This window comes from Somniosus microcephalus, chromosome 4, assembly GCF_052327205.1.
Source record: "Somniosus microcephalus isolate GS21.2 chromosome 4, FLI_Smic_1.0, whole genome shotgun sequence".
NCBI lineage: Eukaryota > Metazoa > Chordata > Chondrichthyes > Squaliformes > Somniosidae > Somniosus > Somniosus microcephalus.
The window spans coordinates 5,231,870-5,259,771 of NC_140990.1; the positions used below are offsets into that span (position 1 = coordinate 5,231,870).

Here is a 27,902-nt window from a genome sequence, read left to right on the forward strand (position 1 = left end):
GGGCTCGGTCCACTCACTGACCTGGGGGGACAGACAACAAGAGGGCGGTCAACAGGAGGGAGCTTTACTCTGTATCTAACCCGTGCTGTACCTGCCCTGGGAGTGTTTGATGGGACAGTGTAGAGGGAGCTTTACTCTGTATCTAACCTGTGCTGTACCTGCCTTGGGAGTGTTTGATGGGACAGTGTAGAGGGAGCTTTACTCTGTATCTAACCCGTGCTGTACCTGCCCCGGGAGTGTTTGATGGGACAGTGTAGAGGGAGCTTTACTCTGTATCTAACCCGTGCTGTACCTGCCCTGGGAGTGTTTGATGGGACAGTGTAGAGGGAGCTTTACTCTGTATCTAACCCGTGCTGTACCTGCCTTGGGAGTGTTTGATGGGACAGTGCAGAGGGAGCTTTACTCTGTATCTAACCCGTGCTGTATCTGCCTTGGGAGTGTTTGATGGGACAGTGTAGAGGGTGCTTTACTCTGTATCTAACCCCTGCTGTCCCTGCCCTGGGAGTGTTTGATGGGACAGTGTAGAGGGAGCTTTACTCTGTATCTAACCCGTGCTGTACCTGCCCTGGGAGTGTTTGATGGGACAGTGTAGAGGGCTCTTTACTCTGTATCTAACCCGTGCTGTACCTGCCCTGGGAGTGTTTGATGGGACAGTGTAGGGGGAGCTTTACTCTGTATCTAACCCGTGCTGTACCGGCCCTGGGAGTGTTTGATGGGACAGTGTAGAGGGAGCTTTTCTCTGTATCTAACCCGTGCTGTACTGGCCCTGGAGTGTTTGATGGGACAGTGTAGAGGGAGCTTTACTCTGTATCTAACCCGTGCTGTACCTGTCCTGGGAGTGTTTGATGGGACAGTGCAGAGGGAGCTTTACGCTGTATCTACCCCGTGCTGTACCTGCCCTGGGAGTGTTTGATGGGACAGTGTAGAGGGAGCTTTACTCTGTATCTAACCCGTGCTGTACCTGCCCTGGGAGTGTTTGATGGGTCAGTGTAGAGGGAGCTTTACTCTGTATCTAACCCGTGCTGTACCTGCCCTGGGAGTGTTTGATGGGACAGTGTAGAGGGAGCTTTACTCTGTATCGAACCCGTGCTGTACCTGCCCTGGGAGTGTTTGATGGGACAGTGTAGAGGGAGCTTTACTCTGTATCTAACCCGTGCTGTACCTGCCCTGGGAGTGTTTGATGCGATAGTGTAGAGAGAGCTTTACTCTGTATCTAACCTGTGCTGTACCTGCCCTGGGAGTGTTTGATGGGACAGTGTAGAGGGAGCTTTACTCTGTATCTAACCCGTGCTGTACCTGCCCTGGGAGTGTTTGATGGGACAGTGTAGAGGGAACTTTTCTCTGTATCTAACCCGTGCTGTACCTGCCCTGGGAGTGTTTGATGGGACAGTGTTGAGGGAGCTTTACTCTGTATCTAACCCGTGCTGTACCTGCCCTGGAAGTGTTTGATGGACAGTGTAGAGGGAGCTTCACTCTGTATCTAACCCGTGCTGTTCCTGCCCTGGGAGTGTTTGATGGGACAGTGTAGAGGGGATTTTACTCTGTATCTAACCCGTGCTGTACCTGCCCTGGGAGCGTTTGACGGGACAGTGTAGAGGGAGCTTTACTCTGTATATAACCCTTGCTGTACCTGCCCTGTGAGTGTTTAATGGGACAGTGTAGAGGAAGCTTTACTCTGTATCTAACCCGTGCTGTACCTGCCCTGGGAGTGTTTGATGGGGACAGTGTAGCAGGAACTTTGCTCTGTATCTAACCCGTGCTGTACCTGCCCTGGGAGTGTTTGATGGGACAGTGTGGAGGGAGCTTTACTCTGTATCTAACCCGTGCTGTACCTGCCCTGGGAGTGTTTGATGGGACAGTGTAGAGGGAGCTTTACTCAGTATCTAACCTGTGCTGTACCTGCCCAGGGAGTGTTTGATGGGACAGTGTAGAGGGAGCTTTACTCTGTATCTAACCCGTGCTGTCCCTGCCCTGGGAGTGTTTGATGGGACAGTGTAGAGGGAGCTTTACTCTGTATCTAACCCTGTGCTGTACCTGCCCTGGGAGTGTTTGATGGGACAGTGTAGAGGGAGCTTTACTCTGTATCTAACCCGTGCTGTCCCTGCCCTGGGAGTGTTTGATGGGACAGTGTAGAGGGAGCTTTACTCTGTATCTAACCCTGTGCTGTACCTGCCCTGGGAGTGTTTGATGGGACAGTGTAGAGGGAGCTTTACTCTGTATCTAACCCTGTGCTGTGCCTGCCCTGGGAGTGTTTGATGGGACAGTGTAGAGGGAGCTTTACTCTGTATCTAACCCGTGCTGTACCTGCCCTGGGAGTGTTTGATGGGACAGTGTAGAGGGTGCTTTACTCTGTATCTAACCCGTGCTGTACCTGCCCTGGGAGTGTTTGATGGGACAGTGTAGAGGGAGCTTTATTCTGTATCTAACCCGTGCTGTACCTGCCCTGGGAGTGTTTGATGGGACAGTGTAGAGGGAGCTTTACTCTGTATCTAACCCGTGCTGTACCTGCCCTGGAGTGTTTGATGGGACAGTGTAGAGGGAGCATTACTCTGTATCTAACCCGTGCTGTACCTGCCTTGGGAGTGTTTGATGGGACAGTGTAGAGGGAGCTTTATTCTGTATCTAACCCGTGCTGTACCTGCCCTGGGAGTGTTTGATGGGACAGGGTAGAGGGAGCTTTACTCTGTATCTAACACGTGCTGTACCTGCCCTGGGAGTGTTTGATGGGACAGTGTAGAGGGAGCTTTACTCTGTATCTAACCCGTGCTGTACCTGCCCTGGGAGTGTTTGATGGGACAGTGTAGAGGGAGCTTTATTCTGTATCTAACCCGTGCTGTACCTGCCCTGGGAGTGTTTGATGGGACAGTGTAGAGGGAGCTTTACTCTGTATCTAACCCGTGCTGTACCTGCCCTGGGAGTGTTTGATGGGACAGTGTAGAGGGAGCTTTACTCTGTATCTAACCCGTGCTGTACCTGCCCTGGAAGTGTTTGATGGACAGTGTAGAGGGAGCTTCACTCTGTATCTAACCCGTGCTGTTCCTGCCCTGGGAGTGTTTGATGGGACAGTGTAGAGGGGACTTTACTCTGTATCTAACCCGTGCTGTACCTGCCCTGGGAGTGTTTGATGCGATAGTGTAGAGAGAGCTTTACTCTGTATCTAACCTGTGCTGTTCCTGCCCTGGAGTGTTTGATGGGACAGTGTAGAGGGAGCTTTACTCTGTATCTAACCCGTGCTGTACCTGCCCTGGGAGTGTTTGATGGGACAGTGTAGAGGGAACTTTTCTCTGTATCTAACCCGTGCTGTACCTGCCCTGGGAGTGTTTGATGGGACAGTGTTGAGGGAGCTTTACTCTGTATCTAATCCGTGCTGTACCTGCCCTGGAAGTGTTTGATGGACAGTGTAGAGGGGAGCTTCACTCTGTATCTAACCCGTGCTGTTCCTGCCCTGGGAGTGTTTGATGGGACAGTGTAGAGGGGACTTTACTCTGTATCTAACCCGTGCTGTACCTGCCCTGGGAGCGTTTGACGGGACAGTGTAGAGGGAGCTTTACTCTGTATCTAACCCTGTGCTGTACCTGCCCTGGGAGTGTTTGATGGGACAGTGTAGAGGGAGCTTTACTCTGTATCTAACCCGTGCTGTACCTGCCCAGGGAGTGTTTGATGGGACAGTGTAGAGGGAGCTTTACTCTGTATCTAACCCTGTGCTGTGCCTGCCCTGGGAGTGTTTGATGGGACAGTGTAGAGGGAGCTTTACTCTGTATCTAACCCGTGCTGTACCTGCCCTGGGAGTGTTTGATGGGACAGTGTAGAGGGTGCTTTACTCTGTATCTAACCCGTGCTGTACCTGCCCTGGGAGTGTTTGATGGGACAGTGTAGAGGGAGCTTTATTCTGTATCTAACCCGTGCTGTACCTGCCCTGGGAGTGTTTGATGGGACAGTGCAGAGGGAGCTTTACTCTGTATCTAACCCGTGCTGTACCTGCCCTGGGAGTGTTTGATGGGACAGTGTAGAGGGAGCATTACTCTGTATCTAACCCGTGCTGTACCTGCCTTGGAGTGTTTGATGGGACAGTGTAGAGGGAGCTTTATTCTGTATCTAACCCGTGCTGTACCTGCCCTGGGAGTGTTTGATGGGACAGGGTAGAGGGAGCTTTACTCTGTATCTAACACGTGCTGTACCTGCCCTGGGAGTGTTTGATGGGACAGTGTAGAGGGAGCTTTACTCTGTATCTAACCCGTGCTGTACCTGCCCTGGGAGTGTTTGATGGGACAGTGTAGAGGGAGCTTTATTCTGTATCTAACCCGTGCTGTACCTGCCCTGGGAGTGTTTGATGGGACAGTGTAGAGGGAGCTTTACTCTGTATCTAACCCGTGCTGTACCTGCCCTGGGAGTGTTTGATGGGACAGTGTAGAGGGAGCTTTACTCTGTATCTAACCCGTGCTGTACCTGCCCTGGAAGTGTTTGATGGACAGTGTAGAGGGAGCTTCACTCTGTATCTAACCCGTGCTGTTCCTGCCCTGGGAGTGTTTGATGGGACAGTGTAGAGGGGACTTTACTCTGTATCTAACCCGTGCTGTACCTGCCCTGGGAGTGTTTGATGCGATAGTGTAGAGAGAGCTTTACTCTGTATCTAACCTGTGCTGTTCCTGCCCTGGGAGTGTTTGATGGGACAGTGTAGAGGGAGCTTTACTCTGTATCTAACCCGTGCTGTACCTGCCCTGGGAGTGTTTGATGGGACAGTGTAGAGGGAACTTTTCTCTGTATCTAACCCGTGCTGTACCTGCCCTGGGAGTGTTTGATCGGACAGTGTTGAGGGAGCTTTACTCTGTATCTAATCCGTGCTGTACCTGCCCTGGAAGTGTTTGATGGACAGTGTAGAGGGAGCTTCACTCTGTATCTAACCCGTGCTGTTCCTGCCCTGGGAGTGTTTGATGGGACAGTGTAGAGGGGACTTTACTCTGTATCTAACCCGTGCTGTACCTGCCCTGGGAGTGTTTGATGGGACAGTGTAGAGGGAGCTTTACTCTGTATCTAACCCGTGCTGTACCTGCCCTGGGAGTGTTTGATGGGGCAGTGTAGAGGGAGCTTTAATCTGTATCTAACACGTGCTGTACCTGCCCTGGGAGTGTTTGATGGGACAGTGTAGAGGGAGCTTTACTCTGTATCTAACCCCGTGCTGTACCTGCCCTGGGAGTGTTTGATGGGACAGTGTAGAGGGAGCTTTACTCTGTATCTAACCCCGTGCTGTACCTGCCCTGGGAGTGTTTGATGGGACAGTGTAGAGGGAGCTTAACTCTGTATCTAACCCCGTGCTGTACCGGCCCTGGGAGTGTTTGATGGGACAGTGTAGAGGGAGCTTTACTCTGTATCTAACCCGTGCTGTACCTGCCCTGGGAGTGTTTGATGGGACACTGTAGAGGGAGCTTTACTCTGTATCTAACCCATGCTGTACCTGCCCTGGGAGTGTTTGATGGGACAGTATAGAGGGAGCTTTACTCTGTATCTAACCCGTGCTGTACCTGCCCTGGGAGTGTTTGATGGGACAGTGTAGAGGGAGCTTTACTCTGTATCTAACACTGGCCGGGCTCTCTCACCTGATGCTGACGGCGGTGCAGTTTTTGCCGTGGATCTTTAGCCGCAGTCTCCCTGCGCTGATGCTCTGTTCAAGGAGACGGTACACGGACATTGCTGAATGATCGGAGCACTCGGAATATTCCCAGAGTTCGAAGCACAGTTCTGAGCTGCTGCAGACCTGAGGGTTTTGAATCTGGCAACTGGTGGATTCAATCAACGAGAGTGAGAATTAACTTGCATTAACTCAGGACGTCCCAAAGCGCTTTACAGCAAATGAAGTACTTTTTGAAGTGTGGTCATTGTTGTAATGTAGGAAATGCTCCCTCAGTACTGACCCTCCGACAGTGCAGCGCTCCCTCAGTACTGACCCTCCGACAGTGCAGCGCTCCCTCAGTACTGACCCTCCGACAGTGCAGCGCTCCCTCAGTACTGGCCCTCCGACAGTGCGGTGCTCCCTCAGCAAGGCCCCACCGACAGCGCGGCGCTGCCTCAGTACTGCCCCTCCGACAGTGCAGCGCTCCCTCAGTACTGCCCCTCCGACAGTGCAGCGCTCCCTCAGTACTGCCCCACCGACAGCGCGGCGCTGCCTCAGTACTGTCCCTCCGACAGTGCGGCGCTCCCTCAGTACTGCCCCTCCGACAGTGCGGCGCTCCCTCAGTACTGCCCCTCCGACAGTGCAGCGCTCCCTCAGTACTGCCCCACCGACAGCGCGGCGCTGCCTCAGTACTGCCCCTCCGACAGTGCAGCGCTCCCTCAGTACTGCCCCTCCGACAGTGCGGCGCTCCCTCAGTACTGCCCCTCCGACATTGCGGCGCTCCCTCAGTACTGCCCCTCCGACAGTGCAGCACTCCCTCAGTACTGCTCCTCCGACACTGCAGCGCTCCCTCAGTACTGCCCCTCCGACATTGCGGCGCTCCCTCAGTACTGCCCCTCCGACAGTGCAGCACTCCCTCAGTACTGCCCCTCCGACAGTGCAGCACTCCCTCAGTACTGCTCCTCCGACACTGCAGCGCTCCCTCAGTACTGCCCCTCCGACATTGCGGCGCTCCCTCAGTACTGCCCCTCCGACAGTGCAGCACTCCCTCAGTACTGCTCCTCCGACACTGCAGCGCTCCCTCAGTACTGACCCTCCGACACTGCAGCGCTCCCTCAGTACTGACCCTCTGACAGTGCAGCGCTCCCTCAGTACTGCCCCTCCGACCCGCTGCCTAGTTACCTGGGAATGACGGTGATGTTGACGAGACTCTGGGCCGCAATCCGTGCGTCACTCTCCTCCATCTTAGCGCACTCCTCGCTGCCACGGAACGCGATCCGTACCTGGAGCCGGGCTCCGGGGAGATCCCCCTCGCTGGTATCCCAGGTTGTGGGGGCTGGGGTCGACAGGGCGGGCGAGGTCTGGGGGGAGGTGGGAGACGGGATCCGGGTCAGAGAGTCCAGTGTCCGGCCATCGCCATCCCGACAGAGACGTCCATCCGGGCAGGAGAGGAGACCCCGAAATCCCGGGACCTGGAACAGAGAGTGAGAGAGAGAGAGACAGAGGAGTTAGAGAGAGAGGGAGAGGAGTTAGAGAGACACAGAGAGAGAGAGAGAGAGAGAGAGGGAGAGACAGAGAGAGAGAGAGACAGAGAGAGAGAGACAGATAGAGAGAGACAGAGGAGTTAGAGAGAGAGGGAGAGGAGTTAGAGAGAGCGACAGAGGAGTTAGACAGAGAGAGAGAGAGAGAGACAGAGGAGTTAGAGAGAGACAGAGGAGTTAGAGAGAGAGACAGAGAGAGAGAGACAGAGAGAGAGAGAGCGAGGGAGAGACAGAAAGAGAGAGAGAGAGAGACACAGAGAGAGAGAGGGGAATGAGAAAGGGGAGTTAGAGGGGGTTAGAGGGAGTTCATAGAATCATAGAATCGTAGCAAGTCACAGCACGGAAGGAGGCCATTTCGGCCCATCGTGTCCGCACCGGCCAACAAAGACCTATCCAGCCTAATCCCACTTCCCAGCTCTTGGTCCGTAGCCCTGCAGGTTACAGCATCCCAAGGGCACATCCAAGTACTTTTTAAATGTGGTTCGGGTTCCTGCCTCGACCACCCTTTCAGGCAGTGAGTTCCAGACCCCCACAACCCTCTGGGTGAAGACATTTCCCCTCAAATCCCCTCTAAACCTTCCACCAATTACTTTAAATCTGTGCCCCCTGGTTTTTGACCCTTCTGCTAAGGGAAATAGGTCCTTTCTATCCACTTTATCTAGGCCCCTCATAATTTTATACACCTCAATAAGGTCTCCCCTCAGCCTCCTCTCTTCCAAGGAAAACAGACCCAGCCTATCCAGTCTTTCCTCATAGCTAAGATTCTCTACTCCCGGTAACATCCTTGTAAATCTCCTCTGTACCCTCTCTAGTGCAATCAATTCAATTCAATTCAAATCGCCTTATTGGCATGATGACAAGTTACATCTTATGTTGCCAAAGCATCGAAAAACATTCATGTTTGTACACAAAAATACAGATCTATCCATACAGTGTATAAACAGATATATCCCTGAGTGTATAAATATACTTTCATATAATTTATATATACTCTTTTCTTATATTTAGTGGTTGTCCCTCTGTTTATGGCAAGCTGTAACATAGTGTGCCGCTAGTGTTACACAATTTCTCTCTTCCCCTAGTAGGTATGGGAGTTTTTGGTCGTCATTCAAATTTCTGAAATCCGGGCATATTTTTGTGAATTTTGGGTAGAAATTCTCCCTTATGCCCTGATATTTTCTACAAGCTGTGAGGAAGTGCATCTCTGTCTCCACCACTCCCTGACTGCAGTGAGAGCATATCCTGTCCTCTCTTGGTAGCCGGGTCTGTCTGTGTCTACCTTTTTCGATCGCCAGGTTATGTTCGCTAAGTCTGTACATTGTCAAAGTTTTTCTCAGTTTGCTATCCTTTACCATGGTCAGGTAATCAGCCATGTTGTATTGTCTGTTTAGGGCCAAGTAGCAATTGAGTTTGCTTTGGGTTTTTGTTGTTTCTGCCCAATATGTCAGATATTTTTCCTTTTGCTTAGCGACGATTGTGTTGGGTCGAATTCTTTGTGTTACGCTGTCACTGTCCTGGGGCTGGTTATTGTTAGTAGTGTTAGCAGTTACTTCACTGAGTCCCAGGACTAGTTGACTGAGGGTATTCTTCTTTATGGTCCTCTCTTGGCATTTCAGGGCTTCGTAATGATAGCATTGGGGGTTGCTCATTTCTAGGTGTTTCCAAAATTTGGTGGCTCTTTTTTGGATAGTGATTATTAATGGATATTGGCCTAGTTCTGCCCTGCATGCATTGTTTACGGTTTTCCTTTGAGTCCGGAGGATACTTTTACAGAATTCTGCATGTAGGATCTCAATTGGGTGTTTGTCCCATTTTGCAAATTCTTGTTGTGTTAGCGGCCCCCACACCTCACTGCCATAGAGTGCAATTGGTTCAATTACTGATTTGAAAATTTTGAGCCAAATGCTAATTGGGATTTCTATTTGGATTGATTTTTTAATGGCATAGAAAGCCCTTCTTGCTTTATCTTTCAGTTCATTCACAGCCAGTTTGAAATTTCCCGTAGAACTGATTTTTAAGCCCAAGTATGTGTAGTTAGTGGTTTGTTCAATTTTGGTTGTTCCTAGTGTGAAATTTATTTTGGGTCCCTGATGTCTGGATCTTTGCTGGAACACAAGGACTTTGGTTTTTTGGGGATTTATTGTCAGGGCCCAAGTCTGGCAGTACGACTCCAGCAGATCCAGGTTCTGCTGTAGACCCTCCTTAGTTGGTGACAGCAGAACCAGGTCATCTGCATAGAGGAGGAATTTAACCTTGGATTCATATAGGGTGAGGCCGGGTGCTGTAGATTGTTCAAGTAGTTTTGCCAATTCATTTATGTAAATATTAAAGAGTGTCGGTGAGATTGGCGAGCCCTGCGTCACCCCCCGCCCCTGTGGGAAGTATTTTGTTTGTTTGTCTCCAATTTTAACTGCACATTTGTTGTTTGTATACATTGATTTAATTACATCATATGTTTTTCCCCCTACCCCGCTCTCGATAAGTTTCAGGAATAAACCGTCATGCCAGATGGAGTCGAAAGCCTTCTGGAAATCTATGAAGCATGCGTAGATTTTTCCTGTAATGTGGTGACCAGAACTGGACGCAGTACTCTAGCTGAGGCCTAACTAGTGTTTTATACAGTTGAAGCATAACCCCCCTGCTCTTGTATTCTATGCCACGGCTAATAAAGGCAAGCATGCTGTATGCCTTCTTATCTACCTGGCCTGCTACCTTCAGGGATCTGTGGACATGCACTCCAAGGTCCCTTTGTTCCTCTACACTACTCAGTGTCCTACCATTTAATGTGTATTCCCTTTCCTTGTTAGCCCTCCCCAAATGCATTACCTCACACTTCTCCGGATTGAATTCCATTTGCCACTGTTCTGCCCACCTGACCAATTTATTGATATCTTCCTACAGTCTACAGCTTCCTTCTTCAGTATCAACCACACAGCCAATTTTAGTATCATCTGCAAACTTCTTAATCATACCACCTATATTCAAGTCTAGATCCTTGATATATACCACAAAAACAAGGGACCTAGTACTGAGCCCTGCGGTTAAGAAGGCAAATGGTATGTTGGCCTTCATAGCGAGAGGGTTTGAGTACAGGAACAAGGATGTCTTGCTGCAGTTGTACAGGGCCTTGGTGAGACCACACCCTGAGTATTGTGTGCAGTTTTGCTCGCCTTATCTGAGGAAGGATGTTCTTGCCATGGAGGTAGTTCAGCGAAGATTCACCAGACTGATACCTGGGATGGCAGGAATGACGTATGAGGAGAGATTGGGTCGATTGGGCTTATACTCGCTGGAGTTTAGAAGAATGAGAGGGGATCTCATTGAAACTTATAAAATTCTAACAGGACTGGACAGACTGGATGCAGGAAGGATGTTCCCGATGGTCGGGGAGTCCAGAACCAGGGGTCACAGTCTAAGGATAAGGGGTAAGCCATTTAGGACAGAGATGAGGAGGAATTTCTTCACCCAGAGAGTGGTGAACCTGTGGAATTCTCTACCACAGAAGGCAGTAGAGGCCATTTCATTAAATATATTCAAGAAGGAGTTGGATATATTTCTTAAGGCTAAAGGGATCAAGGGCTATGGGGAGAAGGCAGGGACCGGGTACTGAATATGGATGATCAGCCATGATCTCATTGAATGGCGGAGCAGGCTCGAGGGGCCGAATGGCCTACTCCTGCTCCTATCTTCTATGTTTCTGTGCAACCCCACTGGAAACAGCCTTCCAGTCACAAAAACACCCATCAACAATTACCCTCTGCTTCCTGTCTCTGAGCCAGTTTTGAATCCAACTTGACACTTTGCCCTGGATCCCATGGGCTTTTAACTTCGTGACCAGTCTGCCATGTGGAACCTCATCAAAAGCCTTACTAAAGTCCACATACACTACATCAAACGCACTACCCTCATCTACCCCCCTTGTTACCTTCTCAAAAAATTCACTTTAGAGTTAGCGAGAGAGGGAGTGGGAGTTAGAGAGGGAGTTAAGGGAGAGAGAAACTGAGAGAGGGGGAGAGTGAGAGAGGGAGTTAGAGAGAGAGGGTGGAGTGTTAGAGAGCATGAGAGAGGGGGTTAGAGAGCGAGGGATTTAACATAAGAACATATGAAATAGGAGCAGGAGTAGGCCACTTGGCCCCTCGAGCCTGCTCCGCCATTCAATAAGATCATGGCTGATCTGATCTTGGGTTAGAGTGAGAGTGAGAGTGGGAACGTGGGAGGGATTGAGAGGGCGAGAGGGAGTTGGAGAGAGTGAGAGAGAAAGAGAGTGAGAGAGGGGGAGAGAGGGAGGGAGTTGGAGAGAGGGGCAGTGGGGGTAGGGAGAGGGGGTTTGGGAATCGGGGCGAGGGAGAGAGAGAGGGAGGGGGATGGCGGAGTGGAAGAGGGAATGGGGAGAGGGGGAGAGAGAGAAACGGGGGAGAGGGAGAGGGGTGGGGAGAGGGGGGCTGGGAATCGGGACGAGGGGTTGTGTCCTCCGCCCAGCCTACGTACCTGGATGCTGTCACCAGCCCTGCACTGTAACCATGGTGACCCTTGCGCTTTGACCTCGAACGCATTCTCCCCCACGCACCTGTGCAGGTAGCAGTGACCTGCGACTGGCTGTTCCCTGTCCGGGGAGGAAGGAGCCTGGATCGAAGGGGAAGAAAGGGCCAGAGGTTATATGGTGCTGTATTTACAGGGTTCCTCCATCTCTGCCCAGTTATCGACCCTCCTGCCAGTGGAAACAGTTTCTGCTCATGATTTTCAACACTTCTGGTCAATCTCCCCTTAACCTTCTCTGCTCCAAGGAGAACAATCCCAGCTTCTCCAGTCTCTCCACATAACTGAAGTCCCTCATCCCTGGTACCATTCTGGTCAATCTCCCCTTAACCTTCTCTGCTCCAAGGAGAACAATCCCAGCTTCTCCAGTCTCTCCACGTAACTGAAGACCCTCATCCCTGGTACCATTCTGGTCAATCTCCCCTTAACCTTCTCTGCTCTAAGGAGAACAATCCCAGCTTCTCCAGTCTCTCTATGTAACTGAAGTCCCTCATCCCTGGTACCATTCTGTTCAATCTCCCCTTAACCTTCTCTGCTCTAAGGAGAACAACCCCAGCTTCTCCAGTCTCTCCACGTAACTGAAGCCCCTCATCCCTGGTACCATTCTGGTCAATCTCCCCTTAACCTTCTCTGCTCTAAGGAGAACAATCCCAGCTTCTCCAGTCTCTCCACATAACTGAAGCCCCTCATCCCTGGTACCATTCAGGTCAATCTCCTCTGCACCCTCTCCAAGACCTTGATGTCCTTCCTAAAGTGCGGTGCCCAGAATTGGCCCCAATACTCCAGCTGGAGCCTAACCCAGGGGTCGGGGCGATGGAGCGGCTCGGATTTAACCCTTCGCGGACTCACCTCCTTGGTCAGGTTGGCAAAGAAGCAGCGACTCCTCTCCCCGTAGATTTCCCCAGTCGCGCTCAGATTCCCGGCGTTCCTTCCATTTTCCTCCTTCCAACATTCGCTCTGCAAAATGCAAACAGTTGAATCTGTTCTCTCCTCCCTCCTCCTTCTCGTCCTCCCCCTCCCCGCTCCCACCACCCTCGCTAACCCAGCACTCCCTCCTCCCCTCTGGGAGATTGGCCCAGGTGAGGTTTTTTTAGTTCATTCCTGGGATGTGGGCGTCGCTGGCAAGGCCGGCATTTATTGCCCATCCCTAGTTGCCCTTGAGAAGGTGGTGGTGAGCCGCCTTCTTGAACCGCTGCAGTCCGTGTGGTGAAGGTGCTCCCACAGTGCTGTTAGGGAGGGAGTTCCAGGATTTTGACCCAGCGACGATGAAGGAACGGCCGATATATTTCCAAGTCAGGATGGTGTGTGTGACTTGGAGGGGAACTTGGAGGTGGTGGTGTTCCCATGCGCCTGCTGCCCTTGTCCTTCTAGGTGGTAGAGGTCGCGGGTTTGGGAGGTGCTGCCGAAGAAGCCTTGGCGAGTTGTTGCAGTGCATCTTGTAGATGGTACACACTGCAGCCACGGTGCGCCGGTGGTGGAGGGAGTGAATGTTTAAGGTGGGGGATGGGGTGCCAATCAAGCGGGCTGCTTTATCCTGAATGGTGTCGAGCTTCTTGAGTGTTGTTGGAGCTGCACTCATCCAGGCAAGTGGAGAGTATTCCATCACACTCCTGACTTGTGCCTTGTAGATGGTGGAAAGGCTTTGGGGAGTCAGGAGGTGAGACACTCGCCGCAGAATTCCCAGCCTCTGGCCTGCTCTTGTAGCCACAGTATTTATGTGGCTGGTCCAGTTCAGTTTCTGATCAATGTTGATCCCCAGGATGTTGATAGTGGGGGATTCGACGATGGTAATACCGTTGAATGTCAAGGGGCGGTGGTTAGACTTTCGCTTAGAAACATAGAAGATAGGAGCAGGAGTAGGCCATTCGGCCCTTCGAGCCTGCTCCGCCATTCAATGAGATCATGGCTGATCATCCAAATTCAGTACCCTGTCCCTGCCTTCTCCCCATATCCCTTGATCCCTTTAGCCTTAAGAAATATATCCAACTCTTTCTGGAATATATTTAATGAACTGGCCTCCACTGCCCTCTGTGGCAGAGCTTGTTGGAGATAGTCATTGCCCAGAACTTGCGTGGCGCGAAGGTTACTTGCCACTTATCAACCCAAACTTGAATGTCATCCAGGTAAGTTCCCAACTGGCCCCGAGACCCTCATCCCATACGGACTTTCCCAAGTCTCCTGCATTCTTCCCCAAAACACAACACATCCGGCCACCGGTCAGGAACCAGTCTGTCGGGAGGAAGGTCATCGGAGACTTCGGGAAGGGGGAACACCTTATTTGGCCAGTGTCCACCAGTCCTGGACAGATGGGAGACTGGGTGGGGCGGTGGGTCAGAGAGAGGCCTCTTGCCCTCGATGACCAGGAGTCAGATCCAGTCCCCAGAGAGAGAGAGAGGGGATGAATATGTCGTGATCTGATGACTGGAAGATCTCGCCCAGTTCTCAAGTGCGCAGACTGCCATGTCTGTCTCCTCACCCCGTTCACAAGCGGTTTGTAAATTCGACAACCTTCAAGGAATTCGTCTGTCAGACAGGTGGCTTTGTCCATGTGAAGGTAGTGACATCCTGGCCCGCTGTCGGAGAGAGATAATGTGAGCACCAATGGCACAACAGACAATCCCGACGGACTCAACCCCTTCCCACAGTACACAATGGACCAATCCCCTACCCAATCACTCCCACTGTACACAATCTCAATGGACCCAACCCCTTCCCATTCACTCCCATTGTACACAATCCCAATGGACCCAACCCCTTCCCATTCACTCCCATTGTACACAATCCCAATGGACCCAACCCCTTCCCATTCACTCCCACTGTATGCAATCCCAATGGACCTATCCCCTTCCCATTCACTCCCACTGTATGCAATCCCAATGGACCCAACCCCTTCCCATTCACTCCCACTGTACACAATCCCAATGGACCTAACCCCTTCCCATTCGCTCCCACTGTACACAATCCCAACGGACCCAACACTTCCCAATCACTCCCACTGTACAGAATCCCAATGGACCCAATCCCTTCCCATTCACTCTCACTGCACACAATCCCAAATGGATCCAACCCCTTCCCATTCACTCCCACTGTACACAATCCCAATGGACCCAACACTTCCCAATCACTCCCACTGTACACAATCCCAATGGACCCAACCCCTTCCCATTCACTCCCACTGTACACAATCCCAATGGACCCAACCCCTTCCCATTCACTCCCACTGTACACAATCCCAATGGACCCAACCCCTTCCCATTCACTCCCACCGTACACAATCCCAATGGACCCAATCCCTTCCCAATCACTCCCACTGCACACAATCCCAATGGACCCAACCACTTCCCATTCACTCCCACTGTACACAATCCCAATGCACCAAACCCCTTCCCATTCACTCCCACTGTACACAATCCCAATGGACCCAAACCCCTTCCCATTCACTCCCACTGCACACAATCCCAATGGACCCAAACCCCTTCCCATTCACACCCACTGTACACAATCCCAATGGACCCAACCCCTTCTCATTCACTCCCACTGTATACAATCCCAATGGACCCAACCCCTTCCCAATCACTCCCACTGTACACATTCCCAATGGACCTTCCCATTCACTCCCACTGTACACAATCCCAATGGACCCAACCCCTTCCCATTCACTCCCACTGTACACAATCCCAATGGACCCAACAGCTTCCCATTCACTCCCACTGTACACAATCGCAATGGACCCAACCCCTCCCATTCACTCCCACTGTATACAATCCCAATGGACCCAACCCCTTCCCAATCACCCCCACTGTACAGATTCCCAATGGACCTTCCCATTCACTCCCACTGTACACAATCCCAATGGACCCAACCCCTTCCCATTCACTCCCACTGTACACAATCCCAATGCACCCAACCCCTTCCCATTCACTCCCACTGTACACAATCCCAATGGACCCAACCCCTTCCCATTCACACCCAGTCTACACAATCCCAATGGACCCAACCCCTTCCCATTCACTCCCACTGTACACAATCCCAATGGACCCAACCCCTTCCCATTCACTCCCACTGTACACAATCCCAATGGACCCAACCCCTTCCCATTCACTCCCACTGTACACAATCCCAATGGACCCAACCCCTTCCCATTCACTCCCACTGTACACAATCCCAATGGACCCAACCCCTTCCCATTCACTTCCACTGCACACAATCCGAATGAACCCAACCCCTTCCCATTCACTCCCACTGTATGCAATCCCAATGGATCCAACCCCTTCCCAATCACTCCCACTGTACACAATCCCAATGGACCCAACCCCTTCCCATTCACTTCCACTGTACACAATCCCAATGGACCCAACCCCTTCCCAATCACTCCCACTGTACACATTCCCAATGGACCTTCCCATTCACTCCCACTGTACACAATCCCAATGGACCCAACCCCTTCCCATTCACTTCCACTGTACACAATCCCAATGGACCCAACCCCTTCCCATTCACTCCCACTGTACACAATCCCAATGGACCCAACCCCTTCCCAATCACTCCCACTGTACACAATCCCAATGGATCCAACCACTTCCCAATCACTCCCACTGTACACATTCCCAGTGGACCTTCCCATTCACTCCCACTGTACACAATCCCAATGGACTCAACCCCTTCCCATTCACTCCCACTGTACACAATCCCAATGGACCCAACCCCTTCCCATTCACTCCCGCTGTACACAATCCCAATGGACCCAACCCCTTCCCATTCACTCCCACTGTACACAATCCCAATGGACCCAACCCCTTCCCAATCACTCCCACTGTACACAATCCCAATGGATCCAACCGCTTCCCAATCACTCCCACTGTACGCATTCCCAGTGGACCTTCCCATTCACTCCCACTGTGCACAATTCCAATGGACCCAACCCCTTCCCATTCACTCCCACTGTACACAATCCCAATGGACCCAACCCCTTCCCATTCACTCACACTGTACACAATCCCAATGCACCCAACCCCTTCCCATTCACTCCCACTGTACACAATCCCAATGGACCCAACCCCTTCCCATTCACTCCCGCTGTACACAATCCCAATGGACCCAACCCCTTCCCATTCACTCCCACTGTACACAATCCCAATGGACCCAACCCCTTCCCATTCACTCCCACTGTACATAACCCCAATGGGACCCAACCCCTTCCCATTCACTCCCACTGTACACAATCCCAATGGACCCAACCCCTTCCCAATCACTCCCACTGTACACAATCCCAATGGACCCAACCCCTTCCCATTCACTCCCACTGTACACAATCCCAATGAACCCAACCCCTTCCCAATCACTCCCACTGTACACAATCCCAATGGACCCAACCCCTTCCCAATCACTCCCACTGTACACAATCCCAATGGACCCAACCCCTTCCCATTCACTCCCACTGTACACAATCCCAATGGACCCAACCCCTTCCCAATCACTCCCACTGTACACAATCCCAATGGACCCAACCCCTTCCCATTCACTCCCACTGTACACAATCCCAACGGACCCAACCCCTTCCCATTCACTCCCACTGTACACAATCCCAATGGACCCAACCCCTTCCCATTCACTCCCACTGTACACAATCCCAATGGACCCAACCCCTTCCCAATCACTCCCACTGTACACAATTCCAATGGATCCAACCCCTTCCCAATCACTCCCACTGTACACATTCCCAGTGGACCTTCCCATTCACTCCCACTGTACACAATTCCAATGGACCCAACCCCTTCCCATTCACTCCCACTGTACACAATCCCAATGGACCCAACCCCTTCCCATTCACTCCCGCTGTACACAATCCCAATGGACCCAACCCCTTCCCATTCACTCCCACTGTACACAATCCCAATGGACCCAACCCCTTCCCATTCACTCCCACTGTACATAACCCCAATGGGACCCAACCCCTTCCCATTCACTCCCACTGTACACAATCCCAATGGACCCAACCCCTTCCCAATCACTCCCACTGTACACAATCCCAATGGACCCAACCCCTTCCCATTCACTCCCACTGTACACAATCCCAATGAACCCAACCCCTTCCCAATCACTCCCACTGTACACAATCCCAATGGACCCAACCCCTTCCCAATCACTCCCACTGTACACAATCCCAATGGACCCAACCCCTTCCCATTCACTCCCACTGTACACAATCCCAATGGACCCAACCCCTTCCCAATCACTCCCACTGTACACAATCCCAATGGACCCAACCCCTTCCCATTCACACCCACTGTACACAATCCCAACGGACCCAACCCCTTCCCATTCACTCCCACTGTACACAATCCCAATGCACCCAACCCCTTCCCATTCACTCCCACTGTACACAATCCCAATGGACCCAACCCCTTCCCATTCACACCCAGTCTACACAATCCCAATGGACCCAACCCCTTCCCATTCACTCCCACTGTACACAATCCCAATGGACCCAACCCCTTCCCATTCACTCCCACTGTACACAATCCCAATGGACCCAACCCCTTCCCATTCACTCCCACTGTACACAATCCCAATGGACCCAACCCCTTCCCATTCACTCCCACTGTATACAATCCCAATGGATCCAACCCCTTCCCAATCACTCCCACTGTACACATTCCCAATGGACCTTCCCATTCACTCCCACTGTACACAATCCCAATGGACCCAAACCCCTTCCCATTCACTCCCACTGTACACAATCCCAATGGACCCAACCCCTTCCCATTCACTCCCACTGTACACAATCCCAATGGACCCAACCCCTTCCCAATCACTCCCACTGTACACAATCCCAATGGACCCAACCCCTTCCCATTCACTCCCACTGTACACAATCCCAATGGACCCAACCCCTTCCCATTCACTCCCACTGTACACAATCCCAATGCACCCAACCCCTTCCCATTCACTCCCACTGTACACAATCCCAATGGACCCAACCCCTTCCCATTCACACCCAGTCTACACAATCCCAATGGACCCAACCCCTTCCCATTCACTCCCACTGTACACAATCCCAATGGACCCAACCCCTTCCCATTCACTCCCGCTGTACACAATCCCAATGGATCCAACCCCTTCCCATTCACTCCCACTGTACACAATCCCAATGGACCCAACCCCTTCCCAATCACTCCCACTGTACACAATCCCAATGGATCCAACCCCTTCCCAATCACTCCCACTGTACACATTCCCAGTGGACCTTCCCATTCACTCCCACTGTACACAATCCCAATGGACCCAACCCCTTCCCAATCACTCCCACTGTACACAATCCCAATGGACCCAACGCCTTCCCATTCACTCCCGCTGTACACAATCCCAATGGACCCAACGCCTTCCCATTCACTCCTACTGTACACAATCCCAATGGACCTATCCCCTTCCCATTCACTCCCACTGTACACAATCCCAATGGACCCAACCCCTTCCCAATCACTCCCACTGTACACAATCCCAATGGACCCAACCCCTTCCCAATCACTCCCACTGTACACAATCCCAGTGGACCCAACCCCTTCCCATTCACTCCCACTGTACACAATCCCAATGGACCCAACCCCTTCCCAATCACTCCCACTGTACACAATCCCAATGGACCCAACCCCTTCCCATTCACTCCCACTGTACACAATCCCAACGGACCCAACCCCTTCCCATTCACTCCCACTGTACACAATCCCAATGCACCCAACCCCTTCCCATTCACTCCCACTGTACACAATCCCAATGGACCCAACCCCTTCCCATTCACACCCAGTCTACACAATCCCAATGGACCCAACCCCTTCCCATTCACTCCCACTGTACACAATCCCAATGGACCCAACCCCTTCCCATTCACTCCCACTGTACACAATCCCAATGGACCCAACCCCTTCCCATTCACTCCCACTGTACACAATCCCAATGGACCCAACCCCTTCCCATTCACTCCCACTGTATACAATCCCAATGGATCCAACCCCTTCCCAATCACTCCCACTGTACACATTCCCAATGGACCTTCCCATTCACTCCCACTGTACACAATCCCAATGGACCCAAACCCCTTCCCATTCACTCCCACTGTACACAATCCCAATGGACCCAACCCCTTCCCATTCACTCCCACTGTACACAATCCCAATGGACCCAACCCCTTCCCAATCACTCCCACTGTACACAATCCCAATGGACCCAACCCCTTCCCATTCACTCCCACTGTACACAATCCCAATGGACCCAACCCCTTCCCATTCACTCCCACTGTACACAATCCCAATGCACCCAACCCCTTCCCATTCACTCCCACTGTACACAATCCCAATGGACCCAACCCCTTCCCGTTCACACCCAGTCTACACAATCCCAATGGACCCAACCCCTTCCCATTCACTCCCACTGTACACAATCCCAATGGACCCAACCCCTTCCCATTCACTCCCGCTGTACACAATCCCAATGGACCCAACCCCTTCCCAATCACTCCCACTGTACACAATCCCAATGGATCCAACCCCTTCCCAATCACTCCCACTGTACACATTCCCAGTGGACCTTCCCATTCACTCCCACTGTACACAATCCCAATGGACCCAACCCCTTCCCAATCACTCCCACTGTACACAATCCCAATGGACCCAACGCCTTCCCATTCACTCCCGCTGTACACAATCCCAATGGACCCAACGCCTTCCCATTCACTCCTACTGTACACAATCCCAATGGACCTATCCCCTTCCCATTCACTCCCACTGTACACAATCCCAATGGACCCAACCCCTTCCCAATCACTCCCACTGTACACAATCCCAATGGACCCAACCCCTTCCCAATCACTCCCACTGTACACAATCCCAGTGGACCCAACCCCTTCCCATTCACTCCCACTGTACACAATCCCAATGGACCCAACGCCTTCCCATTCACTCCCGCTGTACACAATCCCAATGGACCCAACGCCTTCCCATTCACTCCTACTGTACACAATCCCAATGGACCCAACCCCTTCCCATTCACTCCCACTGTACACAATCCCAATGGACCCAACCCCTTCCCATTCACTCCTACTGTACACAATCCCAATGGACCTATCCCCTTCCCATTCACTCCCACTGTACACAATCCCAATGGACCCAACCCCTTCCCAATCACTCCCACTGTACACAATCCCAATGGACCCAACCCCTTCCCAATCACTCCCACTGTACACAATCCCAATGGACCCAACCCCTTCCCATTCACTCCCACTGTACACAATCCCAAATGGACCCAACCCTTTGCCATTCACTCCCGCTGTTCTCTGAACCCATACCTTCCCGTGCAGAAGTATTCCGAGGAGTTGTCGTGGCAGGTGCTGGTTAGTCCAAAGCTCTCTCCCTGACCTGAGAAAATAACTGGCGTTAGATCCAAACCATGGAGAGAGGAGTTACCTCCAGCTTAAATGTGCTGTGAGTGTGATCCCATGACCGGATTCCGGGGAGGGCAGAATCCTCGAATGTCCTTTGACCCTGTGCTCACAAGGAGACATCAATAAACTTACAGAATGGGCGTGTAGTTGGCAAATAGAAGGCAGAGAGTTGGGATAAATGGTTCATTCTCGGACTGGCAATCAGTAACTAGTGGTGTTCCACAGGGGTCAGTGCTGGGTCCCCAACTCTTTACAATCTATATTAACGATTTGGAGGAGGGGACCGAGTGTAACATATCAAAGTTTGCAGATGATACTAAGATGGGAGGGAAAGTCGTGAGTGAGGAGGACATAAAAAACCTGCAAGGGGACATAGACAGGCTCAGTAAGTGGGCAGAGATTTGGCAGATGGAATACAATACTGGAAAGTGTGAGGTTATGCACTTTGGCAGGAAAAATCGTAGAGCAAGTTATCTTAATGGCAAGAAACTGGAAAGTACTGAAGTACAAAGGGATCTGGGGGTCCTGGTGCACGAAACTCAAAAGGTTAGTATGCAGGTGCAGCAAGTGATTAAGAAGGCCAATGGAATGTTGGCTTTCATTGCTAGGGGGATAGAATATAAAAATAGGGAGGTATTGCTTCAGTTGTACAAGGTATTGGTGAGACCGCACCTGGAATACTGCGTACAGTTTTGGTGTCCATACTTAAGAAAGGACATACTTGCTCTCGAGTCAGTACAAAGAAGGTTCACTCGGTTAATCCCGGGGATGAGGGGATGGACATATGAGGAGAGGTTGAGTAGATTGGGACTCTACTCATTGGAGTTCAGAAGAATGAGAGGCGATCTTATTGAAACATATAAGATTGTGAAGGGGTTGGATCGGGTGGATGCGGTGAGGATGTTCCCGATGATGGGTGAAACTAGAACTAGGGGGCATAGTCTTAGAATAAGGGGCTGCTCTTTCAAAACTGAGATGAGGAGGAACTACTTCACTCAGAGGGTGGTAGGTCCATGGACTATGCTGCCCCAAAAAGCTGTAGAAGCTACATCATTACATAAATTTAAAACAGAAATAGACAGTTTCCTAGAAGTAAAGGGAATTAAGGGTTACGGGGAGCGGGCAGGAATTTGGACATGAGTCTTGGTTCGGATCGGTCATGGCCCTGTGAGTAGCGGAGCGGGCCCAGGGGCCGTGTAGACTGATCCTGCTCCTATTTCTTGTGTCTAATTCTGTTAGATTCAGGAGATGGTTCTGTGATAGTAGATTGGCGGTTAGGATCAGATCAGCCATGATCTTATTGAATGGCGGAGCAGGCTCGAGGGGCCGATTGGCCTACTCCTGCTCCTATTTCTTATGTTCTTATGTTCTTAAATGAATTTCAATATCGATCAGTATGAGGTGGTGCAATTTGGTGGGAAGAATATGGAGGCCACCTAATCCTTGGCAATTAAAAGTCTAAATGGGGTAGAGGAAAAGTGGGACCTAGGGGTACAGATACACAAATCACGAAAAGCGTCGCAGGTTAATAAGGCCATGAGAAAAAGCAAACCAAGTTCATTCTCAGGGGGTTAGAATTGAAACGCAAAGAAGTTATGTTAAGCTTGTATCAAACCTTGGTTAGACCACACGAAGCACTCTGCTTCTTAGGCAGTCCCTGGGAACCGAGGATGACTTGTTCCACATTAAAAATGAGTTCTCAGGTGACGGATGAGTCCAATGCGGGACCTACAGTCTCTGTCACAGGTGGGGGCAGACGGTGGTTGAAGGGGCGGGTGGGTGGGGTGCTTGGGTTGACGTGCGCTCCTTGCGCTGCCTGCGCTTGGCTTTCGCTTGCGAAGAGACTCGAGGTGTTCGGCGCCTTCCCGGATGCTTCTCCTCCACTTTGTGCGGTCTTGGGCCCAGGGATTCCCAGGTGTCGGTGGGGATGTTACACTTTTTCAAGGAGGCTTTGAGGGTGTCCTTGAAGCGTTTCCTCTGCCCACCTGGGGCTCTCTTGCCGTGCCGGAGCTCCGAGTAGAGCGCTTGTTTTGGGAGTCTCGTATCGGGCATGTGGACAATGTGACCTGTCCATCGGAGCTGATTGAGCGTGGTCAAAGCTTCGATGCTGGGGATGTTGGCCTGAGCGAGAACACCGACGTTGGTGCGCCTATCCTGCCAATGGATTTGCAGGATCTTGCGGAGGCAGCGTTGGTGGTACCTCTCCAGTGCTTTGTGGTGCCTGCTGTACGTGGTCTATGTCTCTGAGGCATACAGCAGGGCAGGTATCACTGCTGCTCTGTAGACCATGAGCTTAGTGCTGGGTTTGAGGTCCTGGTCTTCAAACACTCTCTTCCTCAGGCGACCGAAGGCTGCACTGGCACACTGAAGGCGGTGTTGGACTTCGTCATTGACGTCTGCCCTTGTTGACAGTAGGCTCCCGAGGTATGGAAAGTGGTCCACGTTGTCCAAGGCCTTGTCGTGGATTTTGATAATCGGGGGGCAGTACTGTGTGGCGGGGGCAGGTTGGTAGAGGACCTTTGTCTTACGGATGTTTAGTGTAAGGCCCATGCTCTCGTATGCTTCAGTGAAGGTGTTGATGATGGTTTGGAGTTCGATCTCAGAGTGTGCGCAGACGCAAGCGTCGTCTGCATACTGTAATTCGATGACAGAGGATGGGACGGCCTTGGATCTGGACTGGAGGCGACGGAGGTTGAAGAGTTTCCCATTTGTTCTGTAAATTAGCTCCACTCCAGCAGGGAGCTTACTAAGGGTGAGATGGAGCATTGCAGCAAGGAAAATCGAGAAGAGCGTTGGTGCGATGACACAGCCTTGTTTGACCCCGGTTCGTAAGTGAATTGGGTCTGTGGTGGAACCGTTGGTCAGGATCACGGCTTGTATGTCGTCGTGAAGCAGGTGGAGGATGGTGACAAACTTTTGAGCACTGTGCACAGCTCTAGTCTCCATATACCTTGGTTAGACCACACTTGGAGCACTGTGCACAGTTCTGGTCTCCACATACCTTGGTTAGACCACACTTGGAGCACTGTGCACAGTTCTGGTCTCCATATACCTTGGTTAGACCACACTTGGAGCACTGTGCACACTTCTCATCTCCATATACCTTGGTTAGACCACACTTGGAGCACTGTGTGCAGTTCTGGTCTCCATATACCTTGGTTAGACCACACTTGGAGCACTGTGCACAGTTCTGGTCTCCATATAGCTTGGTTAGACCACACTTGGAGCACTGTGCACAGTTCTGGTCTCCACATACCTTGGTTAGACCACACTTGGAGCACTGTGCACAGTTCTGGTCTCCACATACCTTGGTTAGACCACACTTGGAGCACTGTGCACAGTTCTGGTCTCCATATACCTTGGATAGACCACACTTGGAGCACTGTGCACAGTTCTGGTCTCCATATACCTTGATTAGACCACACTTGGAGCACTGTGCACAGTTCTGGTCTCCATATACCTTGGTTAGACCACACTTGGAGCACTGTGCACAGTTCTGGTCTCCATATACCTTGATTAGACCACACTTGGGGCACTGTGCACAGTTCTGGTCTCCATATACCTTGGTTAGACCTCACTTGGAGCACTGTGCACAGTTCTGGTCTCCATATACCTTGATTAGACCACACTTGGAGCACTGTGCACAGTTCTGGTCTCCATATACCTTGGTTAGACCACACTTGGAGCACTGTGCACAGTTCTGGTCTCCATATACCTTGGTTAGACCACACTTGGAGCACTGTGCACAGTTCTGGTCTCCATATACCTTGGTTAGACCACACTTGGAGCACTGTGCACAGCTCCGGTCTCCATATACCTTGGTTAGACCACACTTGGAGCACTGTGCACAGTTCTGGTCTCCATATACCTTGGTTAGACCACACTTGGAGCACTGTGCACACTTCTCGTCTCCATATACCTTGGTTAGACCACACTTGGAGCACTGTGCACAGTTCTGGTCTCCATATACCTTGGTTAGACCACACTTGGAGCACTGTGCACAGTTCTGGTCTCCATAGACCTTGGTTAGATCACACTTGGAGCACAGTGCACAGCTCTGGTCTCCATAGACCTTGGTTAGATCACATTTGGAGCACTGTGCACAGTTCTGGTCTCCATATACTTTGGTTAGACCACACTTGGAGCACTGTGCACAGTTCTGGTCTCCATAGACCTTGGTTAGATCACACTTGGAGCACTGTGCACAGTTCTGGTCTCCATATACCTTGGTTAGACCACACTTGGAGCACTGTGCACAGTTCTGGTCTCCATACACGTTGGTTAGACCACACTTGGAGCACTGTGCACAGTTTTGGTCTCCATAGACCTTGGTTAGACCACACTTGGAGCACTGTGCACAGTTCTGGTCTCCATAGAGTCATAGAGTTATACAGCACAGAAAGAGACCTTTCGGCCCATCGTGTCCACGCCGGCCATCAAGCCCTGTCTATTCTAATCCCATTTTCCAGCACTTGGTCCGTAGCCTTGTATGCTATGGCGTTTCAAGTGCTCATCTAAATGCTTCTTGAATGTTGTGAGGGTTCCTGCCTCTACCACCCTTTCAGGCAGTGAGTTCCAGATTCCAACCACCCTCTGGGTGAAAAAGTTTTTCCTCAAATCCCCTCTAAATCTCCTGCCCCTTACCTTGAAACTATGCCCCCTGTTTATTGACCCCTCTACTAAGGGGAAAAGTTCCTTTCTATCTACCCTATCTATGCCCCTCATAATTTTGTACACTTCAATCAGGTCCCCCCTCAGTCTTCTCTGCTCGAAGGAAAACAACCCCAGCCTGTCCAGTCTCTCTTCATAGCTGAGGCGCTCCATCCCAGGTAACATCCTGGTGAATCTTCTCTGTACCCTCTCCAATGCAATCACATCCTTCCTATAGTGTGGCGACCAGAACTGCACACAGTACTCCAGCTGTGGCCTAACTAGCGTTTTGTACAGCTCCATCATAACTTTCCTGCTCTTATATTCTATGCCTCGGCTAATGAAGGCAAGTATCCCATATGCCTTTTAAACCACCTTATCTACCTGCCCTGCTGCCTTCAGGGATCTATGTACATGCACACCAAGGTCCCTCTGATCCTCTGTCCTTCCTAGGGTCTTACCATTCATTGTGTATTCCCTTGCCTTGTTAGTCCTCCCAAAATGCATCACCTCACACTTTTCAGGGTTAAATTCCATTTGCCACTGTTCTGCCCATCTAACCATCCCGTCTATATCGTCCTGTAGCCTGAGGCTTCCCTCCTCGCTATTTACCACTCCACCAATTTTCGTGTCATCTATGAACTTACTGATCATACCTCTACATTCATATCTAAATCATTAATGTACACTACAAACAGCAAAGGACCCACCACCGATCCCTGTGTTACACCACTGGACACAGGCTTCCAGTCACAAAAACAACCTTCGACCATCACCCTCTGCCTCCTGTCACTAAGCCAATTTTGGATCCAATGTGCCAAATTGCCCTGGATCCCATGGGCTTTTACCTTCTTGACCAGTCTCCCATGTGGGACTTTGTCAAATGCCTTACTGAAATCCATGTAGACTACATCAACTGCACTACCCTCATCCACACACCTAGTCACCCCCTCGAAAAATTCAATCAAATTGGTCAGACATGATCTCCCCCTGACAAAGCCATGCTGACTATCCCTGATTAATCCCTGCCTCTCCAAGTGGAGACTAATTCTGTCCCTCTGAATTTTTTCCAATAATTTCCCTACCACTGATGTTAGGCTCACTGGCCTGTAATTTCCTGGTTTATCCCTACTACCCTTCTTGAACAATGGTACTACGTTAGCTGTTCTCCAGTCCTCTAACCCTAACCCTAACCCAGGCGTCACTGGACAGTGATCAGGAGCAGGAACCCTCGCTGTTTTCCTCTCTCTCTAACCCAGGGGTGACTGGGCAGTGGCCAGGAGCAGGAACCCTGGCTGATTACCCCTCTCTCTAACCCAGGGGTCACTGGGCAGTGACCAGGAGCAGGAACCCTGGCTGATTTCCCCCTCTCTCTATCCCCGGGGTCACTGGACAGTGATCAGGAGCAGGAACCCTGGCTGATTTCCCCCTCTCTCTAACCCAGGGGTCACTGGGCAGTGATCAGGAGCAGGAACCCTGGCTGATTTCCCCTCTCTCTAACCCAGGGGTCACTGGGCAGTGATCAGGAGCAGGAACCCTGGCTGATTTCCCCTCTCTCTAACCCAGGGGTCACTGGACTGTGATCAGGAGCAGGAACCCTGGCTGATTTCCCCTCTCTCTAACCCAGGGGTCACTGGACAGTGATCAGGAGCAGGAACCCTGGCTGATTTCTCCCTCTCTCTAACCCAGGGGTCACTGGGCAGTGATCAGGAGCAGGAACCCTGGCTGATTACCCCTCTCTCTAACCCAGGGGTCACTGGACAGTGATCAGGAGCAGGAACCCTGGCTGATTTCCCCTCTCTCTAATCCAGGGGTCACTGGACAGTGATCAGGAGCAGGAACCCTGGCTGATTTCCCCTCTCTCTAATCCAGGGGTCACAGTCACTCACCTCGTCCCCACACCAGCTTTTGCGTGGCATTGTAGTTGACTCGATACCAGCCGGTGTCCGACATGGCTGCCAGTGTGATGGGGTCGATGAAAGTGTGGTTGGGTGGTCCCATCGTCGCTGTCATTATCGATCCCTGCAGAAAGCGAGACTCCCAGTGGGAGGAGGGAAGTCCCGCTTGGGCCTGAAACACAAACACACACACAGGGAGTGGCGAAAACATCACACACAGGGGGGGAGAGAGA

The 27,902-nt window shown here is 51.5% G+C and overlaps 1 protein-coding gene across 1 annotated transcript in view; it reads right to left on the reverse strand.

Moving 5' to 3' along the window:
* cirop (ciliated left-right organizer metallopeptidase) overlaps positions 1-27,902 on the reverse strand; it is a 197,649-nt gene that overhangs the window by 63,403 nt on the left and 106,344 nt on the right. The window contains exons 9-16 of the mRNA XM_085983680.1: positions 27,661-27,841; positions 21,026-21,095; positions 14,162-14,258; positions 12,535-12,642; positions 11,638-11,772; positions 6,791-7,080; positions 5,595-5,774; positions 5-21 (exon numbers count right to left, since the gene is read on the reverse strand). Coding sequence (XP_085839806.1) covers positions 5-21; positions 5,595-5,774; positions 6,791-7,080; positions 11,638-11,772; positions 12,535-12,642; positions 14,162-14,258; positions 21,026-21,095; positions 27,661-27,841 — 1,078 coding nt within the window. The remainder of the gene's footprint in view (positions 1-4; positions 22-5,594; positions 5,775-6,790; positions 7,081-11,637; positions 11,773-12,534; positions 12,643-14,161; positions 14,259-21,025; positions 21,096-27,660; positions 27,842-27,902) is intronic.